Below are 18,663 nucleotides of genomic sequence, written 5' to 3' on the forward strand. Positions count from 1 at the left end.
GCTCAAAGATTTGTAAACCTTTGCCTTTTTGTTTCTGGTAGGAGGGCTTCCTTCATCATTTCTTGTAAGGCAAGTCTAGTGGCGATGAACTCCCTCAGCTTTTCTTTATCTGGGAAAGTTTTTATTTCTCCATCATTTATGAAGGATAGTTTTGCTGGATATTCTTGGCTAAAAGTTTTTGTCTTTCAGTATTTTGAATATTTCATTCCATTCTCTCCTAGCGTGTAAAGTTTCTGCCGAGAAATCTGCTGAAAGCCTGATAGAGGTTCCTTTGTAGGTTATTTTCTTCTGCCTTGCTGCCCTTAATATTTTTTCTTTGTCTTTGACTTTTGGCAGTTTTAATATTATATGCCTTGGAGAAGGTCTTTTTGCATTGATGTAATTAGGAGTTCTGTTGCCTTCATGTACTTGTAAGTCTAGTTCCTTCTTCAGCTTTGGGAAGTTCTCAGCTATAATTTCTTTGAAGAAGCTCTCTGCTCCTTTCTCCCTCGCTTCTCCCTCTGGAATACCTATAATCCTTATGTTGCTTTTCCTAATTGAGTTGGATATTTTTTGAAGAATTTCTTCATTTAAAAAAAATCTTAGCTCTCTCTCCTCCTCCACCTGAAGCATTTTTATAGTTCTCTCCTCTAAATCACTAATTCTGTCCTCCATAGTATCAGCTCTATTTTTTTAATGATTTCTAGATTCTTTTTATCTCCTTAATTGTGTTCTTCATATCCAGAATTTCTTTTTTTTTTTTTAGAGTTTCAATCTCTTTGTTGAATTTATTCCTTCTGCTCATTAATTTTATTCCTGAGCTCATTGAAATGACTTTCTGAGTTTCTTGTAACTCGTTGAGTTTCTTTATGACAACTATTTTGAATTCTGTCATTTAGATTGTACATTTCTTTGAGTTCAGTATTGGTTTCTGGAGACTTGTCATTTTCCTTTTTCTCTGAATTGTTACTGTAGTTCTTCATGGAGTTTTATGAATTGATCCTTTGCTGGTGCATTTGTGGTAGTATCAGTTTGCAGATTCCATCTGTCACTGCTGGGAGTGGGCAGGAGCTGTGTCTTCTGATCCCACTCTGTCTGTTGGGAGTTGTGCTGGTAGGGGTACTCTGCATTTGTGTGGGCTGGATGTAGCCACTCGTTGGGTCATGCATGCACAGGTGGGGCCTCTGTGCTCAGTGCATGGGTCACTCTTATGTGGGTGGGCCCATGGCACTTGGCAGGCATCGGGCTGAGCTGCTGCACTAGGTGGGAGGGGCACTTTCTTTCACATGGGTCAGCACTGCACTCATGGGCAGTTCTGTTGAGCTGCTGTGCTTGGTTTGTTTGGCTCCTTCATGGAGGCTGAGCTACTGCCACTCAGTGGGGATTGTCCCCATGGGCAGGGCCACTGTGGCATGGTGGGCACTCCTGTGGGCTGGGCTACCACTCTGAAAGCATTTGTGCATGGGCTGGGCTGCCCCCACCTCCTCTGATGGTTGTGCTGGCCACTGTGTGAGGATCCACGACCTGTATCACTACTGGTGGGGAGGGGGAGGGGTCTGCTCACCTAGTTCCACTGGTTCCTGGGTATTCAGTCCACCCACCTTCAGATGTATAGCTGCATGGATCTCTCAGGCATTCTGTTGTGTTATGTAGGGAATCTTCTGTTCACTAATGAATCTGTTTAATTGTAACTTAGAACGGAGAGACAAAGGGAACAAGTCACTCTGCCATGATGTTGATGTCACTCTCCTAAATATTTTTCTTTATTATGCAGTTTGAATATGATATTCATAGGTCTAAGTTTTTCTGGCATTTATCTTACTTGGAGTTCTCTGAGCTTCCTGGATCTGTGGTTTGGTGTCTGACATTAATCTGGGGGAAATTCTCAGTCATTATTGCTTCAAATATTTCTTCTGTTCCTTTCTCTCTTTCTTCTCATTCATATATTCCCATTACTTGTATTACAGCTTTTGTAATTGTTGCACAGTTCTTGGATATTCTACTCTATTTTTTCAGCCTTTTTTCTTTTTGGTTTTGAGATTTCTATTGAGATATCCTCAAGTGCAGAGATTTTTTTCTCTGCTGTGTCCAGTCTACTAATGAGCCAATCTAAGGCACTCTTTTCTTTTTCAAATTTTTTTCTATTTTATTGCAGTCACATTGGTTTATAATATTGTATAAATTTCAGGTGTACATCATTATACTTCTATTTCTGCATAGATTACATCATGTTCACCACCCAAATACCAATTACAATCCATCACCACACACATGTGCCTAATCATCTGTTTCGCCCTCCTCCCTCCCCTTCTTCTTCTGGTAACCACCAATCTAATCTTTGTCTCTATGTGTTTGTTTGTTGTTGTTTTTATCTTCCACTTATGAGTGAGATCATACAGTATTTGACCTTCTCCCTCTGACTTATTTCACTTTGCATAATACCCTCAAAGTCCATCCATGTTGTCACAAATGGCTGGATTTCATCATTTCTTATGGCTGGGTAGTATTCCATTGTGTATATATATCACATCTTCTTTATCCATTTGTCCCTTGGTGGGCACTTACATTGCTTCCAAGTCTTGGTTATTATGAATAATGCTGCAGTGAACACAGGGGTGTATATATGTTTACACAATGGTGTTTTCATGTTCTTTGGATAAATACCCAGTGGTGGAATAGCTGGATCATATGGTAGTTCTATCACTAATTTTTTGAGGACTCTCCCTACTGTTTTCCATAGTGGCTCCACCAGTTTGCACTCCCACCAGCAGTGTATGAGAATTCCCTTCTCTCCATATCTTCTCCAACGCTTGTTGTTTCTTGTCTTGTTAATTATAGCCATTCTGATGTGTGTGAGGTGATATCTCATTGTAGTTTTGATTTACATTTCCCTGGTAGCTAATGATGTTGAACATCTTTTCATGTGCTTGTTGGCCATCTGTATATCTTCTTTGGAAAAATGTCTGTTTGAGTCTTTTGCTGATTTTTTAATTGGGTTGTTAGTTTTTTTTGTTGTTGAGATGTATGTGTTCTTTATATATTTCAGAGATTAACCCCTTATCAGATATATGGTTTGCAAATATCTTCTCCCAGTTGTTAGGTTGTCTTTTTGTTTTGTTGATGGTTTCTCTCGCTGTGCAGAAGCTTTTTAGTTTGATGTAGTCCCATTTGTTTATTTTTTCTTTTGTTTCTCTCATGTGGTCAGACATGGTGCTTGAAAATACGTTGCTATGACTGATGTTGAAGAGTAAACTTTCTATGTTTTCCTCTAGAAGTTTCATGGTTTCAGGTCTTACATTCAAGTGTTTAATCCATTTTGAGTTAATTTTTGTGTATGGTGTAAGATAATGGTCTACTTTCATTTATTTGCCTGTGTCTGCCCAGTTTTCCCAACACTATTTGTGGAAGAGACTTTTATTTCTCCATTGTATCTTCTTGGCTCCTTTTTCAAAAATTAGCTGTCCAAAGATGTATGGGTTTATTTCTCAGCTCTTGATTCTATTCCATTGATCTCTGTGTCTGTTTTTGTGCCAGTACCAGGCAGTTTGTAGTATATTTTTCTATTGCTTTGTAGTATATTTTGAAATCAGGTAGTGTGGTACCTCCAGCTTTGTTCTTTTTTTTCAGGATTCCTTTGGCTATTCAGGGTCTTTTGTTGTTCCATATAAATTTTAGGATTCTTTGTTCTATTTCTGTGAAAAGTGTTGTTGGAACTTTGATAGGGGTTGCACTGAATCTATAGATTGCTTTAGGATGCATGGATATTTTAACTATGTTAATTCTTCCAATCTAAGAGCATGGAATATGTTTCCATTTCTTTGTGTCTTCTTCAATTTCTTTCAACAATGTTTTATAGTTTTCTATGTACAGATCTTTCACCTCTTTGGTTAAGTTTATTCCTAGGTATTTTATTCTTTTTGTTGCAATTATAAATGGGATTGTATTCTTAATTTCTCTTTGTGTTGCATCATTGTTAGTGTATAGAAATGAAACTGATTTTTGTATGTTGATTTTGTAGCCTGCAACTTTACCATATTCTTTTATAATTCCTAAACGTTTTTTGGTGGATTCTTTAGAGTTTTCTATATATAAAATCATCATCTGCAAATAGTGACAGTTTCACTTCTTCCTTTCCAATTTGGATCCTTTTTATTTCAAAGGCATTCTTTATTTCTGTTATAGTGCTTTTGATCTCTCTCGCATTTCTTTTTGATTCTTTCTTAGAATGTTCATCTCTCTGCTTAACTGTTCTGTTCTTGCATTTTTTTCTATGTTTTCCATTAGATCACTTATCACATTAATCATAGTAGTTTAAAATTCCCTGTCTAATAATTCCAACATCCATGTTATATTTGAGTCTGATTCTCATGCTTGCTCTATCTCTTCAAACTGTTGTTTTTTGGCTTTGGGTATGCCTTGTAATTTTTTGTTGAAAGTTGAACATAATACTCCGAGTAGATGGAACTCTGGTAAATAGGCTTTTAGTGGTGTTATGGTAAGCTGTAAGGGGAGGGTAGCATTCTATTGTCCCATGATTAGGTCTCAGTGTTTTAGTTAGACTGTGACCTTGAGCTGTGAACTTTACAAGAGATTCTCAGGCCTCTCCAGCCCACCTTAGGTGGGGTAGATAGTTAGGGGGAGCTAGAGTTTGATAATTCCCTTTCCCCACATGAAAGGCTAGAAGAGGCTGGAGTTGGGTATTTCTCTTCCATCAGGTTGGTTTGGCTCTTGTAAAACCCCAATAGGTTAGGCTCTAGCAAAATAGTTTCTCTTGAGGCTTGCCATTTTAAGGAGAACAGAATGCTCTGAGATATTTCAAAATGGTTACTTTTCCCTTCCCACTGCCTGAAGCATGAGGGGATTTTTCTCTGATAGTCCCTGTGAGAACCTGGTAGAGCTCTTGGAGATAAAACTCACAAAAGTGTGAGGCCCCTCTGATCACTGGGTCCACCAGAGTTTTTAAGTCCCAAACCTGTCCACACTGAGCCTCCAGCAATTTGTTAACTACAGTTCATGTTTTCCTACCCCAGTACTGGCTCCTGTGGAGGTTTCTGCTAGCGGTTTCTGCTCTTGTAAACTGTGATTCTTTATATCTGCATTTCTGTCTCTCCAATTCTTGGGGGCACTGTTTTGCTCTGTCACCTCATTTCTCTGAAAGATCTAAGAAGAGTTGTTGGTTTTTCAGTTTATTCAGCTTTTTACTTGTTGTTAGGATGGAATGACAACTTCCAAGCTCCTTACATGTTGGACTAGACACTAGAAGTCAAAAAACTTTAGAAATAGAAAAGTCAGAAAATAAAATCCAGAAAATTTCCAAAAAAAGTAAGCAAAAGACAGGAGAATATTAATTTAAAAAGTCACATTCAAAGGAATTCCAGCTTAGAATTCTATGTCCAGTCAAATGTCAATAAAGTTGGGAATAAAATAAAAACGTCTTCAGATATGTAAGATTTTAAAAAATATATCCTTTACATGCTTGGAGAGAATGACTAAGAGGCAGAGAGGGGACATGAGTATCACTTTAGTTAACCGATAAAGGAAAGATCTGGAGTGAGGAGAAGCAGTCTCCCCAACAATAAACATTGAATATTAACTTAGACAGACATTGGGATATGAACATTTTAGGAAGACGGGGGAAGGAGAAGTGAGGGGTGAGGGGTCTGGAAAGACTAGGAAAACAAAATTCTCATCATCAACAGGAGAAAGTACATAGATATACTTAATTCTGGTAAAAAAACCCCCAAAATCATTGCAAAATAAACATGAAATTGAGAAATGTGAAGGTAAATACTGGACAAAAGAAGGAAAAAAGAGCAGTAACTGGAAATAAGTATTAAAAGGGGTGAGATCAGAGAACAGCTGTGTTCTTTTCTCATGAGCTTTCCAGATCTACCTGAGTTTTAAAATCACATGCATATATGACCATGTTACCTGGTTTCTCTCCCCAGGGTGAAGGACAGGGAGAGCGTCTCAGAGTGAGAGAGAAGAAGCTGCCCCTGCAGAAGGGCATGGTAATGGCCTATAAGAGGAAGCAGTTGATTTTCCAGAAGAATGGCTGGGGTAAGCAGAGGCTGAATAAGGAGATGGGGAGAGGGAGTCTGCTTCTCCTGAGAAGAGAAACGGGAGGGGAAAGACCATCATCAGGCAACCTTGGCTTCTCCACTTATTGAGAGAGAGGAGGAACATCATCTTTCAGCTGTCTGGGGAACACATACGCCACAGCACCCACAGCCACCTCCTAGAATGGCTTGATTGAGATGTTGCTACAGGAGATACAGAGAGTCTCCTACATGGAGAGGGACAAAAGGGTGCCCAAGGAGGAGGTGTCCTTAGCACTGGGCAAAGTATGGCCCTAATCCTGACCATTTATATTCTTTCAAGGTCCTGCCACTCTCAGCAGCTCACCTGGGGGAGCCACCGAGCCCTCTCCAGGTTACCCAGAACCCTGAGTTAAAGCCCCTAAGATACCACCACAGTCACAAACAGAACTGCAGGCATAATGTTCTAACAACATAATGCAAGACTTTACCTACGTCTTTCCCTCCCTCACTGGCCTCAAAATGAACAGTGTCCCAACGCACATGCTGAGGGTTCTGACTCCACAAGGGCAAACCATTTGCATCAAACAGCAACTGCATAAGCGGGCAGAATGGCAATCACTGAGAACACCACCATCTCACAGACCCTGGCCTCTCCTCTCCCAAATTTAAGTCCCAGCTAGAGGTCAGCCCAATACAGGGGGGTCCAGCTCCTTGGAGATGCGGAGATGCCCTCACCAGACACACACACACACACACACACACACACACACACACACACACTCTCTCTCTCTCTCTCTTTCTGTCTCTCAATCCTTCATGAAGATGGAGGGAGGAATGATTTCTGTCACCTTACAGGCAGTTCTCTGCATAATGGTCACTGAGGCCCTTATTTAAGGATCCTCTTCAGAGAGTCAGATTCAGGAGACAGAGTGAGGTTAGGGATTCTGAGTTTTACAAGCATCCCTGCTGATTCTAATGCAAGGCCACCCTGAGACAATTGACCACACTTGGCCTGGAGGGAGCCTGGGTGGCTGCAGTGTGGGCTGTGAACAACTCCAGCGGAAATGACCTCTCTCATGACCTGGCTTCTTCCTATCCAGATGTTCTTCTCATCTTAGATGACGACAAGCAGAACACCTTTCCAGAAGGTGAGTCCCAGAGCTGGGCAGGCTCTCTGTCTTGATCTCAGGCTCACTGAGCCCTGATCCCCTTTGGAGGCTGATAAAACCATGCAAGGGGCTCAGCCCCAGAGATCCCAGGCAGACCTTCCCCAGCCAGGCTCCTACACTGCCTCCCCATCTCCCCTGCCTTTGGCCACGACAAGGGCCCCTGGCCACAGAGAAAGCCACCTATCTCCTTTGAGGACTGGACTGGTGTGTGTGTGTGTGTGTGTGAGTGTGTGTGTGTAGGGGAGACTAACTCCTGGTGAGTGACTACTTCTTTTTCTCTTTCCAGAGGAATTGCAGCTAGAGTCAGGTATGGGTGCCTGGATGTTTTTGAGTAGGGAAAGTGGGATCTGATCCCTCCCCAAGGCCTCTCTGTGGAACCACAACCCCACATGCTCCTTCCCTGAGGCACTGGGATCTGGCCCCCGGGCAATGGGCAGGGGTGGATGGAGAGGAGCGAGTTGGGGAAGTAGGGGGCAGAATATCATTGAAACTGTGTGCCTTCTGAGACTAACTCTTGGGTGGGGAATTTCATTTCTCTTCTAGACCCAGCAGTCTTTCCGTCCGAAGGGCCATTCCTCTGCCCACCACAAGACATGCCAATATTCAATATGCAAGAAGGTAGGAGAGAAAGGACCTTTAATTACAGCTTACTAGCAAGAGGGAAGATGGCGACTCATGTCTGAAAGAACCATCTTACAGAACAAAGACTATAGGACAGTTATATATGAGGCTGCTCTCCAGGTGGCGGATGCATCTGGTCTCAGGCTGGGGCATCCATCTGATCTCTGGGGCGAGGCAGATATCTAGTCTCAGGGTGGGGGCACCCATTTGTTCTTAGTTTCTGATAGTCTTTTGTTTTACTGGATAAACATCAGAGACCAGAGTAACACCCTATACCCTGATCTTTTAGTTGTCATTGTTGATGGCTATCGGCCTAGAGTTTCTGCCTAGGGGTCATCACACTCTTAAGGAACTCAAGAAAACTACGTTATCAACTCATTGCAGCTGGGAGGGGCCATAAAATCTGCAGAGCACTTCTGGGTTCATTAATCAGAGATCACTCAAAGTTACAATAGGGTTTCTTTTCTACAATACGGCTTTCCTCATGTCAACCTGTTGTTGAGCCGGTATCAATTCCCCCCTTTTGTTGTTCAATCCCTCAATCTCGAGGGATATCCTGTTGTTCCATCTCATTGAACCAGTCTTTTATTAAGATGGTGATGCAGGTGGGCTTCCAAAGTTAGGCCTATATTGTGTAAGAAAGTAACCAGGTATCCAATATGACACACACAAAAACAAAGTTAATGGTGGGAGCAAATTATAAACCAGTTTCTGAGGACAGGATGCAGCCAGTCCAAAAGATTTCTAGATGTCAGAGTCAAAGCAACTTTTGCAGTTTGAAATGTCTCTCTGATGATGTCTTTGGGTATTCAGGTACGTTTCTGAGTGGCTTACATAGCAACAGACATGAATCTCTATTAAGTTTATATCAAGTCCTCCAGCTTAAGTTTGCAAAGCTTCAGGAAAAGGGTAGATTCAGTTCTCAATGATTCCAAATGAAAATGATGGAAAAAATTGAAAACGTTAGTTTGGAGATTTGCAGCCAGATATTTCAGGAGACTGGAAGAATTCAGGATCTGGTCCAGCTTACAAATATAACAAAAACCTCAAAGACAATTGACAGAACCAGAATTCAACATCCACAAACGTGTATTATAGTTTCTATTGAAACATAATTTTTCTCTCCAGAATCACTCTCGTTTTTTTGTAAAAGATAGCCAAATTAAGACTAATTGGTTTGCAAATAAGTCTAGTTTCAATAAAACCTCGTCCAATTCTCTACATAAGTGCAGCAAGAATAGCAATTGATTATATAGGCTCTTTTTTTTTTTTTTAAAAGATTTTATTTATTTTATTTTTTCCCCCCAAAGCCCCAGCAGATAGTTGTATGTCATAGCTGCACATCCTTCTAGTTGCGGCATGTGGGACTCGGCCTCAGGATGGACGGAGAAGTGGTGCCTTGATGCACACCCGGGATCCGAACCCGGGCCGCCAGCATTGCAGTGCGCGCACTTAACCACCAAGCCACAGGGCCGGCCCAAATATAGGTTCTTTTAAATCTGCTTTGCTGGAACTTTTATAAGGAATCTCAGATTGAACTTTAAAGGACTCTCAAGGCCAGGAAGGCCAAGCCAAGGACTTGTCATCAGATTTCGCCTGCAATTCTTACAGATTTGGGTGGATTCCTCTCTTCTGGAGGTCCCCCAAGTTATTTCAAGGTTCCTTGCACCTGCCAGAGAAGTGACCTTCCTTACTTACCTGGGTAAGATTGCTTGGAACTCTGTAAACAAAGTGTCAGGCAAATATTTCCAAGTAGCTTTATTCCAGAAAGTCAACCTTTATTCCTCAAAAGCTGTCTTGTCATATCTGAGTCTGTATGTTTCTCTCAACTATGACATTCCAGTCAAAGTCTTTGCAATATAACCAATGTTTCCAATTGTGTCTTGTTATAAGGAGAACAGATTCTTACTGAACCTATGCAAATAACTATATTGCCATGAAAACAATACTCACTCACTAAGAATTTCCAAATTTTGGAGGGGTCATGTAGGGGGAAAAATTTTCAACTCTGCTCACAAAGGTATAATATTACCAAATTGCCGTAAGTCATAGCTAGCTCAAGAGAAAAGAGAAAAAGTTTTCCTTAAATCTGAAAAAATAAAACATCAAAAAATCAACAATATTTCAAACAAAAGTCATAAAAATTATAATCATCCTCATCAGTTCATTCAGTCCTATGTAATTGATTCTTGATCTTAATCTTGTTAGCAGTTTCACGAAGTCGGTTTCTCCATTAGAGTTCTGTAATTTCTTACCCAGTTCAGTTTTATGATCTGAAAGTTTATCAGAAATCTGTATTCTAGAATAAGTGTCTGTCTCTTCCATGAATTTTTCTGAAGATGAAACATATTTTACCAAAGCTTCAGAGCAAAGCTGTAACTGTTTGTAAACAACAAGACCCTAAAATGGCAATTGAAAAAGAAATTTGGTTAATTTTGTGACATACAATACTTTAAAATAATAACCAGAACCAGACTGATAACAAGGACAGATCAGAATTTCAGTAATGTTATACAATTTCAAAAAACCTATATCAATAACATTCACTCACATAATACCACCTTATCATCACTTATTTGACAATGCTTCCCATGTAATTTAACATACCAAAGAAGCCTAATAAGTTTAGTATCTTCCTCTTTATAGGAAGAGAGAAATTTTCTTTGAGAAGTCCCAGGGGTCCTCTGAAAATTCTCAAAGGGAAATTTTTTTTTCCAGGTGAAAAGAAAGACTTGATTCAGGATTTGAATATTTTTTGGGGGGAAGCTTGTCAAAAATATCTTGCTTACTGTGAAATAATGCTCAGTCATCCATTCAATCAAAGTGACAACAGAAATAATCAAGGGAAAATAGAGAGTTAAAATAGTCAAAAAATCTTAATAGGGAGACTTCAGTCTTTTTGAACATAGGAAATTATTTTAACAAAACATAGTTTTTCTGTCTTTTAGGTAAACTTACTCAAAGGTAAAGAAAAACCTTTTATAACCTCTTTATCAAGAGCAGATGAAAAGTTCAAGAAAATTATCCTTTTAAGAGAAAGAAGACCAAATTTTAATTTTGCACCAGCTTACTTTTTATATTAAAACTCATTTACTTAATTGGATTTAGTTTAATCTTAGCCAATTTGACCATCCATAAAACTCCTCAGGGTTTTACTTTCACAAACTTTCTGTCACTTACTTTTTACATACAGAATTTGTCCCATGCCTTCCTTTCTTCTATTCTAGTTCTTTGGGACAATTTTATCTTTCTTAACAAAACAAACAAAAATATTTCCATTCTTTATACCTTCTTTACTGAAAACATACTTCTTTCCTTGAATACAAACATGTTTTCCTTAATTTTTAGTAGCTTTCATCACATATTAGAATTTTAACCCTTAGAAACCTTAATTTTTAAGTAAAAACTAAGAATAAGAAATTATAAACTTTCCTTTCCATTAGCATTCTGTGGCCAGACAAACCTATGAACACTTTTCACAATTTCTGGAAACATGTTACTTTATAGTACATCTTAATAAAACACAAGACATGTTTACCAACAGAACCAAAACACTTTTTTCAAAAGTAGATAAACCTATATTTAGCAATCAATGTCCTATATCTTATCTCATTTTGAAATGATCTAAATACTGAATGAGTTTTTATAATTTAATTTAATTTAACCCTGCAAGACTTCAAATTTCAAGTACCAAAGAGATTTTGGAAGTTTTTTTTTTAAGTATACAGACCATAAAACGTATCTATTGTACCCAAAACTCTTACCCATTTTCATCTATCTAAATAATTTGTTTCCAACAATTATGTTTAGGCTACCCATGTAAACTTCATGAGACTTTAGACAAAATTAGCCATCATTTGAAGCTATTATTTCACTGACAAATTTGTAAGAGGAATAACATAAACTTATTTCACTAGTAAACCCAGGTTGCATGTCGGCATCATATCCAAATACTGACAACTCTGAGGACATGCCTATTTCAATCAAACCAACAAACTTAAACCAGCTTTCATTTACCAAAGATTATTTTATATTATGTTAACTTGAAAGACATTTGGGTTAATTTCTATTACATTTAGAATTTATGTAAGTGCTTACTTTAAGCCAATTTCAATAGAACTCTTAATTTTGGGCATACCATCTGGAGGTAGAAAAAATATCTCACATTTACAACATACATATAGACACACATACACAGAGACTGCACAGCTATTTTTAAAAAATTACTGCCATCAATCAGGTACAGTTTTGGAGAAGGCACTCAAGATGCTAGATTTTTGGTGAGGGTACTCTTATGGCCGTTTTTTGGCCTTTTTCCCTTTTTTTCTTCAGTTCTAGGAATTGGTGATGGGTTAGATAACACTTCCCAGAGAGGTGAGGCAATAATTCTTTCTGAGATAAAGGAACTTGGTGGAATCTAAACTGCCTCTAGTCCTGCTTTTCCAGTGCTACAAGGATTATTTTTTTTTTAAGGACAATTGCTCTTGATTTCTCAGAAATTGGGTTGTAACTTAAATGACATTATAGGGTTGATCTACTTGTCCAATTACATCACAAAGGCACAGAGAAACCACTCAAGTTTTCTCCAAGATGCAGTTTCTGGGGCATAATCCGTCCAATTTAAAGTGTTTCCAATTAGTTAAAATGCACCTGACGGGTGAGCCTCTGGGGATGCTTGGGGCATTCCCCACGGCACTAAAGCAGGTGTCTGACTGACAGTGGGCCTGGAGAAGGGTGCAGAACCTGACTGTGGGTGTCAATATAGCTATAAGAGTTAGTCAAGTCCGACTCAGCCTGGGCACTTAGTCCCTGAGCCAGCACAAAGCAAGCCAGGGAGGCAAGAGGCAAAAGCCTGGAGTGGGCTGGAGGCCGGGGATCCCAATGCCGGGGTCGAGAGTTAAGTCCCTGGCAAAAGGTTTTCAAATTTTTGATTTTACAGAAGGTCCAGGTTCTGTTCAGTTCCAGTCCGAACTTATCCTCGACTTGGTGACAACAGAGGTGATGAACAAGAAAAGAAGAGACAGAAGTGATCAGGCCTTGCCCTCATGGCCTCTTCCCAAGGGTTATCAAGATAAGTGTCACATAAACAATAGTTCCTGTGCTGGGCACACAACCCTGAAGGACTGTTTATAGAATAAATTACAGGTCTCCTGTCCCCATAAGTGACTCAGTAGGCAACTAAAATGCTCAACAGGTTCTTGACAGCAGACAAAACAGGGTTCCAGATTGTCAGTCAAATAACTGACCCAGGGCCAAACTGGAATCACTCCAGGTGCCCCCAAACCAGAGGAGAGCTCCCAGGGGTAGAGCTCAGAAGCTCAGAAACCAGAAACCGCAGCCAAAACCTGGAATGACTGCAGGTGCCTAAACAGATTAGCAGAAACCAGAACCGCCAAGAAAGGGCACCTCACTTGGGGTCACTGAGGTGATCAGGCCCAGAAACCAGAGATGACCTCCCAGGGATGGAGCATTTGACTCTAAAGATTTCTTTGTTTCTCAGTTCAAAATCTTAAAAGCAGCCAAAAGTGGCCACTGGAATTTTAAATTATCCTTGGTTATCCTGCCAGCTGTTTACAGTTATCCCCATTTTAGGGGGCTTTCCCAAGGTGGCCCTAACAAACAAGGTAATTTCTAAAGAGAGTTTGTTAAGATCACTGAGAAACTCAGCCCCCAAAGAGCCAATTTTAAGCTATTTACTGACACAGACGTGGACACAGACACAGAAAAACCAGACACAAGTGAACTAGTTCCCAGATTTAGGGTATCAAGTCCTACAACTGTTCCCACTCTGAGTGCATGCACAGATGGTCCTATTGGACCCCAGATGGCCCTGCCATTAGTAGAAGGACCCCAGATGGCCCTGCTGTAAATAGAAGGACTGCAGATGGAGGGGAAGGGAGTTCATGAGTGCCATTGAGGTGACTTACGCTATTCCAGATTGAGCCCGTCAACTCACCAGATGTAGCCATTTCTCTTACTACCACAATCAGCATTAGGAGGCAGCTGGCATCTGTCCAGGAAAGCAAGAAGGGCAGTTCCCTGAGGCAAAGAGAGCCTCGGCAGCCACTAGGGACTTACCCAACAGGTTGCCCGTCTGAGGTCTACTGGCTATGAACAGGACTTAAGATCCCTTTGTGGTCACCAAATTGTTACCACCCAAAGGGGGGGTTCATCTGCCTGACACAAGACATGCCAGTATTCAAGAGGCAAGGAGGTAGGGGAGAAAGGACCTTTAATTACAGCTTACTAGCAAGAGGGAAGATGGCTGACTCATGTCAGAAAGAACCATCTTACAGAACAAAGACTACAGGCCAGTTATATGGGGAGCTGGTCTCTGGGTCAGGGAGACATCTAGTCTCAGGGTGGGACAGCTATCTCATCTCTGGGTGGAGGCAGATATCTAGTCTCAGGGTGGGGGTATCCATCTGTTCTTAGTTCCTGATAGTCTTTTGTTTTACTGGATAAGCATCAGAGACCAGAGCAATGCCCTACACCCTGATATTTTAATTGTCATTGATGATGGCTATCAGCATAGACTTTCTGCCCAGGGATTATCACATTCTTAAGAAACTTAAGAGAACCAAGTTATCAACTTATAGCAGCTGGGAGGGGCCATAAAATCTACAGAGCATGTCTGGGTTAGTTAACAGAGGTCATTCAAAGTTACAATAGGGTTTCTTTTCTCCAATATGGCTTCCCTCATGTCAACCTTGTTGTGAGCTGGTATCAGAAGGTTCCATCCTCCCAATAAGTGAGTGTGGGTGCTAGAAGCAGGGAAGGGATCCTTCCTGCACAGATCTGGTGAGCATGGCAGACTGCCCCAGCCTTTGCCACCACTGCCCCAGGGCCTGGCCCTAGTTTCTGTGGAATGGGAATGGTTGGAAAGGTGGAGGAGGTGGAGGGATGGACCAGGATGGGGCAGGAAGAGGTTAAGCAAGAGGCAGGAGGCAGTAGAAGAATAGAACCCTCCAAAGCGCCGCCAAAACAAATTTGGGAGATGAGAGAGTGAGAAGATGACTTGTAATCCTCTTTCCAGGAGGAAGAGAGAAAGACTTTGGGCAAGGTGAGTGTTTATTAAGAGGGAAATTGGGGCTTCTGGGTCGGAAAATACAAGGCTGAGAACCCAAATGGGAGGTTTCCATGCAACTTGGAAAACTGCACTCTACTCCCAAGTCTATAGCCCCACTTCTTCATTCATTCATTTGTTTGTGCATGCATGCAACAAACACTTACTGAGGACTCATTGGGCAAAGGCATTATTCTGTGCACTGGGGACACAGCGGTCAAGCAAATGGAAATGCTGCCTCCTCTCTGGAGCCTCCATTCTGGTGACCTCTCCCTCTCAGCAGATTTCCTTCAGGCCACCTGGAGTCTCCTGGGAGAAGTGGAGAGCTCCCAACACCAACTCCTTGGTGAATTCTGTAAGACACAGATGATACAGGCAGAATGACATGATAAGAAGGGTAGTCATGTGTGCAGGTACCACCTCAAGGACTTCACATACACAAACTCATTTAATCCTCATGCCACCCCCACCTAAAGGATGTGGAACCTGAGCCCAGAGCACTTAACATTCTGATCTCTAGAGCCCAAAGCTGGAATCCACATTATTCCACACATGCCCCTCCCCCAGGCCTCTCTGCACAACCTTAACCCCAGGTGCTGCCTTTGCTGTCCTTCCCCGAACCCTGGGATCTGGCCTGTGGGCAACAGGCAGGGGTGGATGGAGAGCAGCAGGTTAGGGAAGTAGGGGGCAGAAGGTCTGAGAAACCATGTGTCCTCAGAGACCAACTCTTGGGCGGGGATTTCATTTCTCTTCTAGACATGGAAATTTCCATCCTTCCAATAGGTGAGTGTGTGTTTACTAGAGGCTGGAATGGGGTCCTTCCTGAACACATCTGGTGAGCAGGGCAGACTGCCCAGGCCTTTGCCACCACTGCCTCAGGGCCTGGCCCTAGTTTCTGTGGAATGGGAAGGGTCGGGTAGGGGGAGGAGGTGGAGAGATGGACTGGGATGGGGCTGGAAAAGGTTAAACAAGAAGGAGGAGGCAATAGGAGGGCAGAACCCTCCAAAGTGCCTCTACAGCAAATATGAGAGATGAGAAAGGGAGATGACAACTTGGGGTTCTCTTTCTAAGAGGAATCGAGAAAGGCTTTGGGCAAGGTGAGAGTTTATTAAGAGGGAAATTGGGGCTTCTGGGTTGGAAACCACAAGGCTGAGAACCCAAATGGGAGGTTTCCATGCAACTTGGAAAACTGTGTTCTACTCCCAAATTTACAGCCCCACTTCTTCATTCATTCATTCGTTCATTCGTGCATGCATGCAACAAACACTTACTGAGGACTCATTGGACAAAGGCATTATTCTGTGCACTGGGGACACAGCAGTGAAGGAAATGGAAATGCCACCTCACTGGACCCTCCATTCTGGTGACCTCTCCCTCTCAGCAGATCTCCTTGAGGCCACTTGGAGTCTCCTGGGAGAAGCAGAGAGCCCATAACACCCACTCCTTGGTGAATTTTGTAAGACACAGATGATACAGGCAGAATGACATGATAAGAAGGGTAGTCATGTGTGCAGGTACCACCTCAAGGACTGCACATACACCAACTCATTTAATCCTCATACTATCCCCACCTAAAGGATGTGAAACCTGAGCCCAGAGCACTTAACATTCTGATCTCTAGAGCCCAAAGCTGGAATCCACATTATTCCACACATGTCCCTCCCTCAGGCCTCTCTGCACAACCACAACCCCACGTGCTGGCTTTGCTGTCTTTCCCTGAGGCCCTGGAATCTGGCCCGTGGGCAACGGGCAGGGGTGGACAGAGAGGAGCGAGTTGGGAAAGCAGGGGGCAGAAGGTCTGAGAAACCATGAGTCCTCAGAGACTAACTCTTGGGCGGGAATTTCATTTTTCTTCTAGACATGGAAGTTTCTATCCTCCCAATAGGTGAGTGTGTGTTTACTGGAGGCTGGAATGGGGTCCTTCCTGAACACATCTGGTGAGCAGGGCAGACTGCCCAGGCCTTGGACACCACTGCCCCAGGGCCCGGCCCTTGTTTCTGTGGAATGGGAAGGGTCAGGAAGGCCGAAGGTGGAGGGATGGATCAGGATGGGGCAGGAAGAGGTTAAGCAAGAGGCAGGAGGTGGTAGGAGGGCAGAACCCTCCAAAGTGCCTCTACAGCAAATATGAGGGATGAGAAAGGGAGATTATCACTTGTGATTCTCTTTCTAGGAAGAATAAAGAAACGCTTTGGGCAAGGTGAGTGTTTATTAAGAGGGAAACTGGGGCTTCTGGGTTGGAAACCGCAAGGCTGAGAACCCAAATGAGAGGTTTCCATGCAACTTGAATAACTGCACTCTACTCCCAAGTTTATAGCCCCACTTCTTCATTCATTCATTCGTTCATTCCTGCATGCATGCAACAAACACTTATTGAGGACTCACTGGGCAAAGGCATTCTTCTGTGCACTGGGGACACAGTGGTCAACCAAACGGAAATGCCGCCTCACTGGAGTCTCCAATCTGGTGACCTCTCCCTCTCAGCAGGTCTCCTTCAGGCCACCTGGAGTCTCCTGGGAAAAGCAGAGAGCCCCCAACACGCACTCCTTGGTCAATTCTGTAGGACATAGACAATACAGGCAGAATGACATGATAAGAAGGGTAGTCATGTGTGCAGGTACCACCCCAAGGACTTCACATACAGAAATTCATTTAATCCTCATGCCATCTCTACCTAAAGGATGTGGAATCTGAGCCCAGAACACTTAACATTGTCACTTCTAGAGCCCAAGGCTGGAATCCACATTATTCCAGACATGTCCAAGAATTAACACCTGCTCATTCTCTTCCACTCCCAGGACCACTTTCCAGAATCTCCATCTCTCCTCTCTGCATTCTGCCCCCTCATCTCAGAGCACTGGGATTGCCCATCTTTCTAGCCTATTATGACAGCTCCCTCCCCAGAGCTCAAACATGCCACCCACAGAAATGCTTTTGGTTGGTAGATAAAGGGATAGAGATGCCTGGCTCATGTTGATGGGGAAGGGCTTATCATCCCAGGATTGTTCTAATCTAAGAATTGTCCCCATTTTCTGGTTGACATTGATATCTGAGGGCAGATTTCAAGCACCTACAAGAAGAGGTTTCCTGGAAAATGGAGGCACTGGCCCAGCTCCCAAAGGATGTTCAGGATGCTATATTCCATAATATCCTGGCCATGCTCGGGGACCGAGGGGCCCTGCAGGACCTCATGGACATGGTGAGGGGGTTTCACAGCTGCCTAAGGCTGATCAAAGTTGTAAAGGGGGAATGTTTAGGAGATATGGCTACCAAGATACATGAGGGTGGAGGAATGGGGGCAATCACAGTGGAATGAGAAGGACGTCTGAGATTGGGGACTCTGGCCCTGTGCTTAATGATCAGGGCCTGGGAGCATAGCCCGGGCATATAGAAGGTACTTGGAATCCCCTTGGGTGAGGTAGAGAGCCATTATGCCCACACCTTGGTTAATGACTTATAGACACAGAATTTATAGGCAAAATAGCATCATCACCATCTTCATCAATAATACCTATCTCCTATAGCTTGAACAAGAACCCTTGGGTCATTTGAATGGCCCTGGTGGCACCATCCTAAATGAACTGCAAAAGGACTCAAGATATCTGTGGCTTAACCCAAAGTACCTCATCCTTTACCTGCTTGAAGCCATAATGAGTAAGATTGATTTGGAGGAAGAGTGGGAGAGTCACAAGGCTGGTCCCCCGAGTTCCTGAAAGGGCTGAGTTAGATGAACCTCTTCAAAGTCCTCAAATATTATGATTTTTCATCCTCACATCACACCTGTCTCCAA

General features: G+C 42.4%; 1 protein-coding gene across 1 annotated transcript in view; it reads left to right on the forward strand.

Moving 5' to 3' along the window:
• GSDMC (gasdermin C) overlaps window positions 1-18,663 on the forward strand; it is a 36,954-nt gene that overhangs the window by 16,232 nt on the left and 2,059 nt on the right. Inside the window, exons 5-13 of the mRNA XM_087447103.1 lie at window positions 5,928-6,039; window positions 7,121-7,168; window positions 7,733-7,807; window positions 12,750-12,937; window positions 15,470-15,659; window positions 16,735-16,761; window positions 17,047-17,073; window positions 17,933-18,072; window positions 18,398-18,527. Of these exons, the coding sequence (XP_087303229.1) occupies window positions 5,928-6,039; window positions 7,121-7,168; window positions 7,733-7,807; window positions 12,750-12,937; window positions 15,470-15,659; window positions 16,735-16,761; window positions 17,047-17,073; window positions 17,933-18,072; window positions 18,398-18,527 (937 nt within the window). The remainder of the gene's footprint in view (window positions 1-5,927; window positions 6,040-7,120; window positions 7,169-7,732; window positions 7,808-12,749; window positions 12,938-15,469; window positions 15,660-16,734; window positions 16,762-17,046; window positions 17,074-17,932; window positions 18,073-18,397; window positions 18,528-18,663) is intronic.

The sequence above is a fragment of the Ceratotherium simum genome, chromosome 23 (assembly GCF_057802395.1).
Source record: "Ceratotherium simum simum isolate JZ-2026a chromosome 23, ASM5780239v1, whole genome shotgun sequence".
Lineage (NCBI taxonomy): Eukaryota > Metazoa > Chordata > Mammalia > Perissodactyla > Rhinocerotidae > Ceratotherium > Ceratotherium simum.